The sequence below is a fragment of the Etheostoma spectabile genome, chromosome 3 (genome assembly GCF_008692095.1).
Source record: "Etheostoma spectabile isolate EspeVRDwgs_2016 chromosome 3, UIUC_Espe_1.0, whole genome shotgun sequence".
Classification (NCBI taxonomy): Eukaryota; Metazoa; Chordata; class Actinopteri; order Perciformes; family Percidae; genus Etheostoma; species Etheostoma spectabile.
The window spans coordinates 20522831-20537107 of NC_045735.1; the positions used below are offsets into that span (position 1 = coordinate 20522831).

Below are 14277 nucleotides of genomic sequence, written 5' to 3' on the forward strand. Positions count from 1 at the left end.
GACATCTCTCCATTTAATGCATGCATAGGTACTGAGCATGTGTGTGTGATAACAATGATACATTGTACATCACTATATTATAATTAAATGAGGGTTATTATTAAATGACGGTTATTGACCATGAATTCCAAAAAGTAGTGTTAAACTAGTGGTAGTAAGGTGGTGTTAGTGAAAACTTTTTTTTTTTAATCTGAAAAAGGGACAAAGATGTCAAATTTGTGTCTGTTTTTGACCCAGGGAGGACAACACAAGGGGTGAGCTGTGACCACCATCCTCCGTGTTGTTCTCACTCCATCCCAGCAGATGGCAGTATGACAGTATGGAGGACAAACACGGTGACACTTCCGTCAACAAAGAGGACACCTTGAGCACGTCTCGTTTTATAGTTTTACATTCAGCATGTCCCTGTCTCATGCTAGTTAGAGTCATTCGGGATTACCGCCAGTCAGAGAAGAATGACCCGCACAGTGTTTTCTAGAAGAAGAGTCGGACGGCTGCTCGGTGCAGCTTTCCCCTCATTCAGGTGTTTCCATACTGAACTAGTAAGAACTTCTTATGTATGTTATTCATAAAGTATGTAAAAACACAATGCATTATATTCAAACCGACCTTAGAGTGAGTCTTTCCACCCTCCAGGGAGGACAGGAATCCAGCGCCCTTCCCATAGTTCATCACGGCGGCTATGCGTGCGAGCTCCCAGCCAACCACAGGTTTCCTATGGCCAAGTTCCCGCGGCTTCTACACTTTCTGATCAAAGATCAAGTCATTACAGAGAAACAGGTGTGCGAGGCACGGGTGTTTTCAACCAGTAAAATACACTTGGGATGATCACTTTTATTAATTAGCGCTGAAATATTAACCAATAAAGTCTCGCGTTGCCAGACCTTCCTTCACAGCGCTGCGGAGGAGGGTCTGGCTTGGTTTATTGGCATGTCTTTAACCCTCATGTGGTCTCAGGGTCAAATTGACCCGTTTTCCTATATCAGTGTTCTTTTTAATTACCCAAAATAACATCACTGATTCCACACAACGCTCTTTGGCAAGTACAAATCTCTACTTTCATTCATTTTGGAGTGTCTTATTCAATTTTATAGCATTTGAGAAAAAACTAATTAAATTGGTTTTGAAATAACGTTGAGTAAAAGTCGACATATTCCAGTCTGTGATTATCCATCAACATATATTCCATTAATTTTAGTAGAAATAATTCCTAATTTAAGCTTTTCTAACTCAAACATCATCCTAACAATGAGGTTTATAAAAACTGTAAAATAACTGTAAAACTAAAATTAGTGTTACGTAGCGTTTAAAAGTTAGTAAGTTTAAAAAAAGTGACAAACATTAAAAAAAAGTGTTAAAAAAAGGGACAAAAACGTGAGAAAAAGTTAAAAACACCAATGATAAGCGTCAACAAAAGTGTATATTCTCAATTTTGACGGGTCAAAATTAACACTGGAATTTCCTGCGGCACCTGAAAAATCCTAAAAATGAAACGTCATGGACTATGGAAATATAAATTCCATAGTCAACGTCAACAATTATATTTTACAATTTATTAATAATAATGGGACTTCCTCTGGTTTTATATTACTCTCAATCAGTATTGATTTAGGACTGTTGGTTGGACGAAACATTTAAAGATGTTACCCTGGGGTACTTTCACTATTTCACAGCAATTGATCAATGAGAAAAAAATACTGATAGATTACTTTAATAGCAAAAAGGAATTGATACTGCTAGAAGTACTTTTCCTCATATGTTCCTGTTCATGTGAATTTCCTTTTCCCCAGTAGGTGTGGGTCCCTGAAATTGCATCTGAAGCTCTACTCCGCTGTGTGCACACTGAGGAATACATAAACAACTTGATGAATGGGACGACAAATGAGCAAGAGCAAAAGAGGACAGGCTTCCCCTGGAGTGAAGGCATAGTGGCACGCTGCCGATACGAAACGGGTGAGAAGATCAAGCCTTTGCACGACCTAACAGCTGAAGATCCCACTATATGAACTTGTCCTTCTGTGTTATTGCCAGGTGGGACTGTTCTAGCTGCTGAAGTAGCTCTGCAGAGGGGTCTGGCCTGTAGCACAGCAGGAGGAACACATCACGCCTTTCCAAGCTACGGCTCCGGCTTTTGTCTCCTCAATGACTTAGCAGTTGCCGCCAAATACCTGATGGGCATCTCCTCGCCCAAAAGAAAGGTTCTGATTGTGGACCTAGATGTGCATCAGGTAGTGTTAAGGTGCCTCTGCTAATCTAATGTTTGTCTTTGTTCCCTAGTGGATAAGCTCAGCTTTTTCATCAGTAGTTTTGTGTTTATCTTCTGCCTTCCACCAGGGTGACGGCACTGCTTTCATTTTCAAAGACGAGCCGTGTGTGTTTACATTCTCTGTGCATTGTGGGAAAAACTTCCCCCTCCGTAAACAACAAAGTGACCTAGATATCAGCGTGGAGGATGGGCTGGAAGACAAGGAGTACCTCTCCACAGGCACGTTAACACACGGACGTAATAATAAATATATGTGGTCAGAGTTGAGATCCAAATATTGGGTCATGCAGTTTTGAGTATGAATGTCTTTAAATTTGTCAAAGTTCTAAGTTTAGACATTTATTTTCCATTTTCTCTTTGCTGGTTTTAAATGCATCTCAAAACGAGCAAGCTAAATGAAAATCATAACACAAATCGATTGCAATTAAGTTAACAGTAACTTGAATGAAGTTTGTTTCTCACTAACATGTCTGATGTTGTGGACAGTGGAGGCCCACCTCCCCTGGCTGCTGGAGACCTTTAGTCCCGACCTGGTTCTTTATGACGCAGGCGTGGACCCTCATTGGGAAGACGAACTCGGGCGGCTGCGTCTGACTGACCAAGGTGAGTGAGAACTTTGACATCCACTCGGATCTCCTCCTCCAAGTCCTTCCTGGAGGTTTTGGAATGACTGTGAGTATCCCCTAGGGCTGTATCAGAGAGATCTGTACGTGATGAAGACTGTGGTGAGCAGAGGGGTCCCCGTCGCTGCCGTGATCGGAGGAGGATACTCGAGAGACATCGACAAACTGGCCCTCAGACACTCCATCCTCCACAGAGCAGCTACTCAGGTACAGGTTAACAGGATGTTGGATGACCCGTTTCAATACAGAACCGTGTCCTCTAACAGTGGACAAAACTTTCAATGGACATTAACTGTATTAATGTTCTTCATATTTCAGGTTTGGACGGAGTGGGGGATGTAAAATCGTCATGCCCTGAATCAAGAGGACCCTGGGGTACCTGGCTCCAGCTGGCCTACTGCTTCCAATAAATGACAAAACAACACCAACATTTTCCTATTTACATGTTGTGATTTGTCTAGTCACAGCGTGTACAAAGAACAAGGTCACATGGGGCACATCCATCTTCTAACTGTATACATACTGGGAACTACTGCTGCTTCGCCTTCTGTGGAGAAAAGTTAAATAAAATAAAATTACACAGGTCAAATTTTGTCTTGGTCATCTTAAAATCTTCAACCAAAGGCTTTCCGGGAAGTGTCTCTGAACCATCATGTTTAGATCGCTGTCGTTCCCTCACCACAGGCCGCCTGCGTTGTCGTCGGGCATTTACGTGCAACTGCATCATCATAGCAATGTGCTGATGGCGTCACTGTTTTATTATTATAGATTGATATGTCGCTATCAGCTGGCACATAAGCACTATTACAACTTGCGCAATATTGATCATTTTTTGGTAGATGGCGGGATCCATTTTGCCTAGAAAAACTTTGTACGCAATTTTTTGGGGAATTTCTTGAAAAGTAATCTTAAAGTTATTTTTGTAATCCTAATTTTGCCCTTTCAAAACCAAGGCTAATTACATAATTTCTTAGTTTTACAACTACTCATGGTTAAAAAATAATGCAACAGTAGCATAGTGTTACTAAAATAAATAATACAACAGGTAACCTCAACTTTACATTTAAAAACTAACCATGAATGTTTGAATGTTGTGCGATTCAGTGCAAAAATGAATGGAAACACCTTAAAATGTCTCATATCAATTTGATATACCAATTTGATCGCTAAACAGCCTATGACGTCATTACCACAGGTTTTTATTTGCTTTAAAGCCGTTGGATGGAAACACACTTTCACTGGCTTTATTCACATGAGTTTTTTTTTTACCAAACTGATAATTCCATTGACAAGTGGATGGAAACTAAGCTACTGACTGAAGCTCCACCAAATGATTACAGGTATCAGTCGTGACAGTAAATGCAACACAACCACACTCATGATCAAAATATTTAATAAGGAAAAACAAATTCAAACTCAAAAGTCTTTACATCAGGTCACAGAAGACATTAAGGTGCCGGTGTCCGTTCAGAACGAACTGTTGGTCCACACTACTGAGAAGGACAGGCATTGTCCGTGAGACAGAGGGGACATTAATGTGTTTCTTTCTAGGTCACTCACTGACACCAAGCAGCGACAGATTGATATAACAGTGCAATGTTTATTCACAGTATATGAGGCAGTTGATTTGCTGAAACATACCAGTGGTGTTAGTTCAACACGAGACAGTACACGACTATTACAAGCATCGAGCACACACGCACACACACACACACACACACACTGGCAACACGTTCTTCGAAACACTTGTGAGAATAAAACACAACAAGCAAATGCACAAATGTTCTGGAAGATATTCTGCACAACTTTGAGCTCTTCTTATGATAGTGTTATGATGGATTACACACGACCCATCCAGAAGTTCATAACAGATACTTGCTGTAAGTTTAGCTCCCAGTCAGGATAAGGATTGTAAAAACAGGCAGACACAAAAGAATGAAGTAAGAAGTTTCCACTGGAATCAGTGCATTAAAACATGTAAAAGCAGGTGGAAGAGTTTACTTTATTCTTAAAAATTTCTCTTTGGCCAATATTAAAAATCCGAACAGTTCTCCTGCAGAAATGTTCTTAAAAGAAAAAAAAAGTTAAAATCATTAGCGACGGTGGAGCTCGCTGTGGTTTCATAATAAAAACTCATCTTGATACTAAAAGAGAACACACACTGGATATCTGGTGACTGCTTGTTGGTTTCATGACATTGAATAAATACTTTAAAAAAAAAAAAGTGGTACAGTTTATAATTGACAGCCATTGCTGTACATCCTCTGTGCATCCCCAATGCTGCTGCAACACACTTACAGTGATACCCTCTAAAACATTTAATGCTCTAGGGACTGTTAAAAACTAATAAGTTAATAATAAATTACATTTTCCAAACAGTGGTTTGGAGTAGAGAATAGAGAATTTCAGCAGTGGAATAGTTTAGTGTTTCATGTACCTTCAGCAATGGCTGTATATGTATTCACTTTTTAGTCACACGGGTGTAATAACCTTCAAGTGTGTGATTCAGTGCTAAAACTTGAGGCAGAGTTGATGCAAAATGTAAAAATTAAAATCATATTCGCCACACTTGAACTTTCTCTGCCACCACGCACCAGTTGGCGTGATCAAAGTAGGTGTGTTTGACATGAAGCTCTTCAACATGATTCTCTATCAGCTCCGCCAGCTCGCCCTCCCTGAAGACGTGATAGTACCTCAGGCAGGAGCCCTCCGCCTGCCCCTCGCTCCCCTGAGGACTCCTTGTGCTCTGCTGCTGCTCTTCTCCCTGCAGCCCTCCTCTGCCTTCGTCTCCAGACGGCTTCAGATGCTCCTGGAAAGGGACCAGATCTGGCAGGGCCAGAGAGCCACACTCCTGGGCTAAAGACACTGAGACAGTCTGGTTTGCTGGGCCGTTGTTGTTGTCATTTGTGGTTGTGGTGGCGTTGTTGTTGCCTCCAGGATCATTTTGTCCCTTGTTCAGGCCTGGGACCGAGTCAAAGACGTCCTCTTCTGATCCGATCGCGGACGGCGGGTAAAAGAAGCTGGAGACCTGTTTGATGAGGCGTTGCCCTCTCCCGCGCCGGCTGGCCTTGTTCCCCTCGTTCTCGCCTGTGGGTGGCGATAAAGTGCTCAGGTCTCTGGAGGACGAGCGGGAGATGGACAGGCTTCCGAAGTCAAAGACAGAATCCAGAGACCTGGAGAAGAACCACAGTCTCTGTGTGCTCTGCTGTGGCGTGGTGCCGCTCAGGTCTTCCTCGTCCGCCACGGACGATGTGCTTCTAACCTTCCTGTGCTTGTCGGTGTTGTCTATGGCTTCGGTCACGCTCTGAGCTGCGGCCCTCCTTCTGGGTGCGGGGTGCTCCGCCTTGAAGCCGGAGGGCGAGTGGGGGTTGGGGTTCCAGGGGACGAAGATGTCCTGTTTCTCAAATCGACGGCGTTTCTGCTCCATGGCCCACACGTAGATCATGATGCGTCCGCCCACTTGCAGAGTGCGAGCCATCTCCTTTATTGCTCGGATACGCCGTTCTTTGGTTGACAAATGATGGATGACTGTGACAAAATACATTCATTAATGTCCGAATTGTGTGGGCATTTATTAATTGATGATGTCAAGCCACATTCAGCTCTTGCAGTCAACATAACACATTGTCTACACTGTGTATGGCACGCAAAACAAAAGAATAGTGTGGGTGTCTGCTGTCTTTGCTCCCAATTACACTCTTTTGTTGGAGCACACACTAATTATTTCACACTGTTGGCTAGGCCACACAAGCTCGTGGTCGACTGCTGTTTATCATTATTATGAGGTCATTTAATTTGAGGCAAATGAAAGGTATTGGGAGCACATTTTGAATTTGCTCAGAGAGTTACTCTGGCATCGAGTAATGCTGCTCATTAAAGGAGAATTCCGGTTGATTTCAACATGTAGCTCTTTTTTTTATAAATTTGTTGTGCTGTCAGTAGCGAGACAAATGAAAACAATTGGTGCTGACAACACCGTGTTATCCTCCTGCTCGAGTTAGCACCCAACAGGCTTAAACAGGGCAAGTTTTAAACGTGTTTTTAGCCTCTGAACATGGTCACAATATCATTACCAGTGCCTACCCATGTGCAGTTATTCCTTCTGAGTGAACACAGCAAATTTGACTGCAGTAGATGGGACAGAAAGGCGTGTTTCGACTGGTGTGGACTTCACCGTAAAACAGGAATTAAACAGAGGTATGTGCACTGGCTGCATTAACACAACTTTTATGCCTTTCTGTCACATCTACAGCAGTCAAATTCACTGTGTTCTCTTGGAAGAAATATCTGCACGTGGCTAGGCACTGGTAAAGACATTTTGAGCATGTTTAGAGGTTAAAGACCCATTTAAAACTTGCCTTGTTTAAGCCTTTTGGGTGCTAACGCTAGCAGGAGGATAACACGGTGTAGGCAGAACCAATTGTTTTCATTTTTCCTTCTACTGTCAGAGCTACATGTTGAAATCGACTGGAATTCTCCTTTAACTATACCTGTGTAGCTGAGCTGCCCAATCACATCAGTGTATTTGACATAGGCGGGGCCAGAGGCGAGCTGAACAGATGACGACAGTTTAATCCACCAGTTACCTCCGCCGGTATCTAAGCGTAAAGGGCTCTGGATACGTCACCCCGTGTTTGTTGTGATCGGTCGTAGTGTTAGTGAGATTTTCAAATGCACGCTTGGTGACGCCCCTCATGATTGGCGACTTCCATTACTCGATGCCAGACCCTTAATCTTTCGGATTTGGGTCTGGATTTCCAGGCTATATGAATGGTGGTACCTCCCTTTAACTGTGTGTGTGTGTGTGTGTGTGTGTGTGTGTGTGTGTGTGTGTGTGTGTGTGTGTGTGTGTTACCTGCAATAGAGAGCACGGCGTCGAAGCAGCCGTCCCTGTAAGGCAAATGCAGCCCGTCGCACATCTGGACCTCGTGTCCTTGGCTCCAGGCAAAGTCCACCAGGGGGCGACAAACATCGCACCCCAGCTTGAACACCTCCTCGTTGATGTGGAGATACTTGCCATTGCCACAACCTGCCAAGGGCAAATCAGCAGTGACTCGTCAGGAAAGACCAGTGGTCTGATGAGAGTTCAGATACTCCTTCCCTCTCCTTAAGGGAAGACAGACTTATTGTCTTTCCAAAAATAAGCACAATGTAATAATGTGGAGCTTCAACTAAAGATTATCTTCATTGTTGATAGATGGACAGATATAGATACTTTATTCATCCCAAAAGGAAATTAAGGTGTCCAATAGCTTACATACCAACACACATAGGCACACAAACGTATAACATCCACGCACACATACTACAAAAATACAAAGATAGATGTAAATAGTAATCAGATCATCAATTTTCTCGTTTAATTGACGAGTTGTTTGGTCTCTAAATTGTCAGAAAATTGTAAAAAATGTGGATCTGTTTTTCCCAAAACCATAGCTAAGGTCTTCAAATGTCTCATTTTGTCCACAACTCAAAGATATTTAGTCTACTGCCACAGAGGAGAGAAGAAACTAGAACATATTCACATTTAGGAAGCTGGAATCAGAAAATTAGTATTTCTTACAATTACAATTTTTTAAAGATTAATTTTGTGGCATTTTAGTCCCGGATAGGAAAACTTAGACATGAAAGTGGAGAGAGAGGGTAAATGACAAGCAGCGTAGGGCTCGTAGGGTGGAATTGAGACGGCGGCCGCTGCGGCAAGGACTTAGCCTATGGGGCGCACGTCCTACCAGGTGATCTACCCCGGCGCCGAGAGTACTTTTATTTCTTTCCATAGAAAAATGAATCCAACTGATTACGGATTATCAAAATAGCTGGCAATTAATTTAATAGTCTACAACTAATCAATTAGTCTTTGCAGCTCTATAATAACGGTAAACAGCTGCTGGAGGGGACACCCACCGATGTCAGCCACGATGCTCCCCGGCTGCAGGTCCAGCAGGAACTGGCGTACCTTGGGCCAGGCTTTATAGCGGCTGTCGTTGAAATATGGAGCGATCTTGTCGTAGACACTGTGCACATGGTCTCTCTCCAGCTGACTGGCAGCCTCCTCCATCATGTTCGTCCAGGCTGCCGCATGCAGCCGCCTCACAGTATCATGCCTGCAGGGACCAAAAAAAAACACATCGCCATGCTTATTTCCTAATGATAAACCCATCAAATATTCAGTCTATGTCATTAGGAAAATAAAAAAGTAGCAATGTGGACCCCCTGAAGGGGACAGCGCAGTGGTGTTCCTCTCTACATGCTTGTTAAGGGTCCAAAAAGGTCAGCTGGAAAGCTTAATCAGCAGACACACTCAAACACCTGTCAGACAGCGAGTAATTTAACACCAAACCCTCTGCTTTGTACTTGTAGTACCCGCTGCGGTCGTGATCGGTCTCCCTCCGCACATCCACCCTGCCGTCGTCCAGAAGGACAGGCTGATGTTAAGCTCTATGGATAAAAGGTTTATTGTGTCATCAATCGGCTGTAACTGTGGAGTAACCAAAGCGGGGGGGGGGGGTCATAAATTAATTGACAAGGTAACAGTGAAGAGGCAGTCTCCGTCTCACAGAGCAGCGCTGAGCCCCTCCAAATCCACAGCAGCTTACGGACAACTTGGAGAATGCTGTTTAAAATGTCAATTGACTCTGCGTCGTGGGAGGAAATATTAATACTGCCCTCTAGGATATCAATCTGTAATAGATACAAAGAAATGCAGTTCAATATTTTACATAATGTTTACATATCACCTTATATATACAGTAAGTACACTCCAGGTGCTTCACCGAACTGTCTTAAATGTAACTCGGCTAAAGGCACTAGATAGCACTGTCTTTGGGAGTGTAAGAACATCAAGGTATTCTGGCAGGCAGTATGCAGTGAAATCAGTTTGGTGATAGGACAGACAGTCCCGCTCAGCCCACTCATGTGCCTACTGGGCCTTATACCCGACCCTCTGAGAGCTCACAAAGAGACTGTTCAGTTTCTTCTGATGCTGGCTCGAAAGGCTATAATGGCCAAATGGGTTGGTAGCGATGCCCCCTCTACTCAGATGTGGAAATCTCTGATATCTGAAGTTTTAACGCTAGAAAGATCTAGGTATTGTCTCAATGGTAAATTGCACCTGTTTAAAAAATGGGAGAATATTTTAAAGTGCCTAAAGATTAAAAGGTCATTAACACAAACTGGATAAAATGTATGTATGTACATCCATAGGACAAGATGCTGTATGTAAACTGTCCACATGCTCATAGATATGGTTACTAATAGTCTTCTGTGCTGTGTTTTTGTTCTAGTATGTTTTGTTTGAATTAACTAAAAATGTTTAATAAAAAGAATATTAAAAAAATACAAAAAAATACAAATTTGAAGATATGAAACTTAAAGTCCTTGGAAAAAAACCACAAAAACATAAAAAATAATCAGTGTTTTCAACAGGAACGTTGTGGAGCGCCCTCTGGTGGACAAACCATGCAACGCCAACACTCATGACATGGTTGACTGTCCATTTTTATTTTATTTTTTAAATATTCATTCATCAGAATCATTTATTTGTCATTACACTTTTTTAGTTTTTTAAATTGGTCGTAATAAATGCCTAATATCAGCCAATAATATTCTAGCATGAAATGTACATTTTACAAGATTTTCATTAGCCACGTTTTGTGCTCTATCGGAGAGTTTTATATATTATAATATTAGATTCATTGTCACAAGCAACAATTTCAGCATCAGCTCACATTCTGAGAATCACTTTCACCTACGCTGACCCTCATTGATTCTGAACAGGACTTTCAATTTCCCTGGAAATGCAAGAGTAATAGATATTTATGCGGATGGATTTTCAGTCTGACTACATTATTCTCCATCATCTGACAGCACTGCATACCTGAATATCATTTTACCGTGTTACAGCTTTAGTTTAGGTTCTTACTGTAATCGTTCTTTTCCTTTGACACCAATTTGTGGCTACTTCTATAGTCATTTCCCAATTTGATTTTAATTGAGGACTACTGAACAATGACATTATGATAATATGTAGGAAAATATTATGTAGTCTAGTCAAACTCAGTCATTTTCTCATCTTTTTTTTGGGATAATAGCTTTTCATACTAATGATGATTTCACTGTTTAACTTTCCTAGCTGCATCATATCATTTCACAATTGATTTGGGGATAATGTAATTGTGATGTTTGTGTTGTGTCTGGTTTTCACAGCTCCCACTGCAACCATCTCACTTTATTAGGATGCAGCCCACAGCTCCTGCACTGCTCCTTCAGCTCCCGCAAGCACCATATGAACCACGCGATTTTCTATGCTATTATCCAAAGGATAACATTTTATGCAAAGGCCACCTCAATATGCAGAGTTCTCACTTGACCTGTGTGGTTATGTGTCATGTTATCATGTGGTTGACTTAGGTTTGTGCAATCCATACCCACATAATTTCCATAACACGTTGACCACAAAGATTTTGCAAAGCAGATGTGTGTACAGACTGCACATTTGCAAAGCTGAAGAATTTAATCTTAATAAGATTTTTAAAGATGCACTTTTCCAAAATCATGATCACATGGCATTCGGTTTAGATGGGTCATTTATGGGTTTATTAACAAACTATTTAATGGTAAGAAAAGACTTAATATAACAGTGATTCTATTCCTCTTCACAAATTCATTGAGAAAAATGTGGGCTGTTGAAATATTTTGATTTTATAATCTTTCATATAACTCCTTAAAAAGTTAATTTAGTCTGCAATTAATGTGAAAAAACACAATTTGATTTGTGGGAATATCTTAAAAGGTTTGCTTTCTAACAACTGAATTAGGCCAGAAAAGAAGTGACCTGTCTCTGTCCCCGTCTCTGTCTGCATTCAACACCTGATGGTACAAACACAAATCATCATAAACTCACAGAGTGCAAGATCAGTGTGTACATGTGTGCGTCTGCTGCTTTGAAATCAACCCATCTGGAGCGATGTGGCAAGGTCTTTCTGCTCTGTGTGATCTACAGATCATTTGTCATTTTAAATCCAAAGTGATGAATGAACGTTGTCAGTGCCAACTCATACCATGCATGCATCATAAATCACTGCCATCATACAGCTGCCATATGCTGCAGAATCAACAACCGCTGAACATAAAACACGGTGTGTCTCCAAATTTCATTGCCGAATATGTCATTACAATTCACTCCAGTGTGAAAACCTGCTTCTTAGGTAGCGTCGGCTTTAGAAATTAACAAGTTAGACCCTCTTTCCAGTCGACATCCGTATCTTTAAGTAAGTCTGCCTGCAAGACACCACAACAACTCTTACACAGATGCAACCTAATGAACCATGTAATGCCACAGTGCACTTTGCTGATGAGGTTAGCCAGAAGGAAAGCTATCAGTCATCTCCCCTCCACCTCTCTTGAAAGACATTAGACTCTGCCCTTGAATGTAATATTGTCTGGTGCCCCCTTGTGTGCACCACTGTACACAATGAATACTACTGGGAACATTAAAAGCAGGATAATAGCAACAAAGGCCAACCTGGACTACGTGAAATGCAAATATTTCACTCTATAAATTGAATGTCAGATTCGTACCCTCACTGTGCGTTTCCAGGCTTGCCTGTGTACTCCTCCATTGGTAATTATATAGTGTGTGCAGCATCCCTTCTTCCTTCACTCAGACCTATTTCTGGACCACCACCATCTGCATCATACCAGCCAAGTGGAAGGAAAACATCCCTTATGTAACGTTATAATCTGGCCTCCTTCAGTATCGCCGCTGCTCAATTTTGCCTGAGTTTCCACGTCTGTTCACTAAACGGTGACAGTCCTCGGCTGATATTATGTAAGTGGCAGCTGGGGAGGCTCAGAGCACCGTCTCTGACTGACAATGGGAACTAACATTAAAGCAGAGGACAGAGGTAACGTCTGGCCCTCAGATATGTCTGAGGTATAAAATCAGCCATCAATTATAATAGGCTTTGGGTTGTGAATTCTCCCCAAAAATCTCCAAATATCAAACTGAATTCCATAAAAAAAAACATATAGCACAGTGTGAGCAGCGGCTTGCCTTTGAAGTTCTGTACAATTCTGCACATATATCTAACTTCAGACAAATGTTCCTGGATGAGAGAGCCCTCGGGCCAGAGCTCAGCGGTGCTCTACTGAGATCAGTGGTGATGTTAAGAACAAGACAGGGTTGCACAGTCATCCTGCCAGCTGCCACTAACCGCTGCATGAACACAACCACAGAGAACAGGTTTACCAATCAGGTGTCAGCCGTTGACTCAACATCAATATGTGGTGAGAGGAAGCCTGCTATACTTAGACTCCCGTCACTGGTGCAAGCATCTATTGTTCTCACACTGCAGATGATCCCATGTGGATGACCTATATTCTTACTATTTAAATATGCAGACAATCATGACTTCATGCAGGCAATAGAGCACAATTATTGGACAGACAAAATGCAACTCAACTGAATCAGAATCATTTCTTTTTTTTTGGGGGGGGGGGGGGGGGGGGGGGTCAACTGTATGTGCTTTGAAATATTGCAAAGTACAGCCAGATGTATTTATATAGGGTATAAGACTTGCCCTGCACATAGGATACTACTTTATGTCCCATCAAAGTTGCTAATTGGAGATTAAAATCAATACAGATAAAAAAATAAATATGTATAGGCTATCAAATGTCCAAAATATAATTCCCACCCTGCAATAACTGCTACAGTCATGTCAATATTTGCACACCATCTTCTGCACGATTCACTGAAAATGCAGAGCTTCTTACCGTCCGCCGTGCAAGTTACAGCGTTCTCCGCCTCTCTCCTCGGGTCGCTGGAGGTAAACTTCCCTCTCTGGCTCTGATCTATATGATCGACCTGTGATCAGGATCAGAGGCACGCGCTCGACACGGCGGCACCGGCACCGACATCGCGAGGACGGGCAACGTGAGAGGAGGGAAGTACCTGCGGTGTGTGCCCGCCAGCAGCGTACTGTGCACCGGACGGTATCAAATCCATAGCATGTTGACCTCCACACCTGTCAAGATGGTAAGATTAATTAGAGCAAGGCTTCCGGTGAGGCTTTTCAAAATTAAAGCCTCATTGGTGTAAAACCGTTCCCTGCCATGTAAATATTTTGTGTCAGTTTTTTGTTATTTTTTGGCAAGCTTTCCCCTCTACCAGTGGCGATTTTAGACCTTTTATAGGGGGGCTCAAGCCCCCCCCCCACCCCCCATAAACCACTTTAGGAACATGTGCTGTCTCTAAAAAAATTGACAATTGCAATTTAAATTTCATGTAATGTGATCATCGTGGATTATAATGTGTAAACTTGTAAAAATATTCATCCATGACGGTTAAATACAACTATAGATGTTATTCTTGTCATGAGCGTCAAG

General features: G+C 42.1%; 2 protein-coding genes across 4 annotated transcripts; one reads left to right on the plus strand and one right to left on the minus strand.

Annotated features, from left to right (window-relative positions):
* The first annotated feature begins 297 nt into the window (after positions 1 to 297).
* hdac12 (histone deacetylase 12) lies at positions 298 to 3404 on the plus strand. Of its 2 annotated transcripts, XM_032502814.1 has the most exons (8): positions 298 to 542; positions 637 to 780; positions 1794 to 1953; positions 2032 to 2228; positions 2335 to 2485; positions 2753 to 2869; positions 2954 to 3096; positions 3208 to 3404. In XM_032502814.1, exons 1-8 carry the CDS (start codon positions 456 to 458, stop codon positions 3229 to 3231), a joined length of 1023 nt encoding a protein of 340 aa, XP_032358705.1. In that variant the 5' UTR covers positions 298 to 455; the 3' UTR covers positions 3232 to 3404. The 2 variants fall into 2 exon arrangements, with proteins under 2 accessions (XP_032358705.1, XP_032358712.1); XM_032502821.1 differs by lacking the exon at positions 637 to 780 and having other exon boundaries at positions 318 to 542.
* Positions 3405 to 4265: 861 nt separating this feature from the next.
* On the minus strand, positions 4266 to 13933 carry trmt9b (tRNA methyltransferase 9B). 2 transcript variants are annotated; one of them, XM_032502744.1, is made up of 4 exons: positions 13666 to 13933; positions 8794 to 8993; positions 7745 to 7918; positions 4266 to 6417 (listed from the first exon to the last, which is right to left on the minus strand). In XM_032502744.1, exons 2-4 carry the CDS (start codon positions 8948 to 8950, stop codon positions 5444 to 5446), a joined length of 1305 nt encoding a protein of 434 aa, XP_032358635.1. In that variant the 5' UTR covers positions 8951 to 8993; positions 13666 to 13933; the 3' UTR covers positions 4266 to 5443. The 2 variants fall into 2 exon arrangements, with proteins under 2 accessions (XP_032358635.1, XP_032358643.1); XM_032502752.1 differs by lacking the exon at positions 13666 to 13933 and adding an exon at positions 12469 to 12663.
* Positions 13934 to 14277: the final 344 nt, after the last annotated feature.

Bases quoted from the DNA above. Each gene is read 5' to 3' on its own strand.
- hdac12 (XM_032502814.1), top strand. From the start codon at position 456: ATGACCCGCACAGTGTTTTCTAGAAGAAGAGTCGGACGGCTGCTCGGT. The intron at 2,486-2,752 runs GCACGTTAACAC...TGTTGTGGACAG, and splicing joins CAAGGAGTACCTCTCCACAG to TGGAGGCCCACCTCCCCTGG. The intron at 2,870-2,953 runs GTGAGTGAGAAC...AGTATCCCCTAG, and splicing joins GCTGCGTCTGACTGACCAAG to GGCTGTATCAGAGAGATCTG.
- trmt9b (XM_032502744.1), bottom strand. From the start codon at position 8,950: ATGATGGAGGAGGCTGCCAGTCAGCTGGAGAGAGACCATGTGCACAGT. The intron at 7,919-8,793 runs GTGGGTGTCCCC...TGCCCTTGGCAG, and splicing joins GAGCATCGTGGCTGACATCG to GTTGTGGCAATGGCAAGTAT. The intron at 6,418-7,744 runs GTAACACACACA...ATTTTGTCACAG, and splicing joins CGCCGTGCTCTCTATTGCAG to TCATCCATCATTTGTCAACC.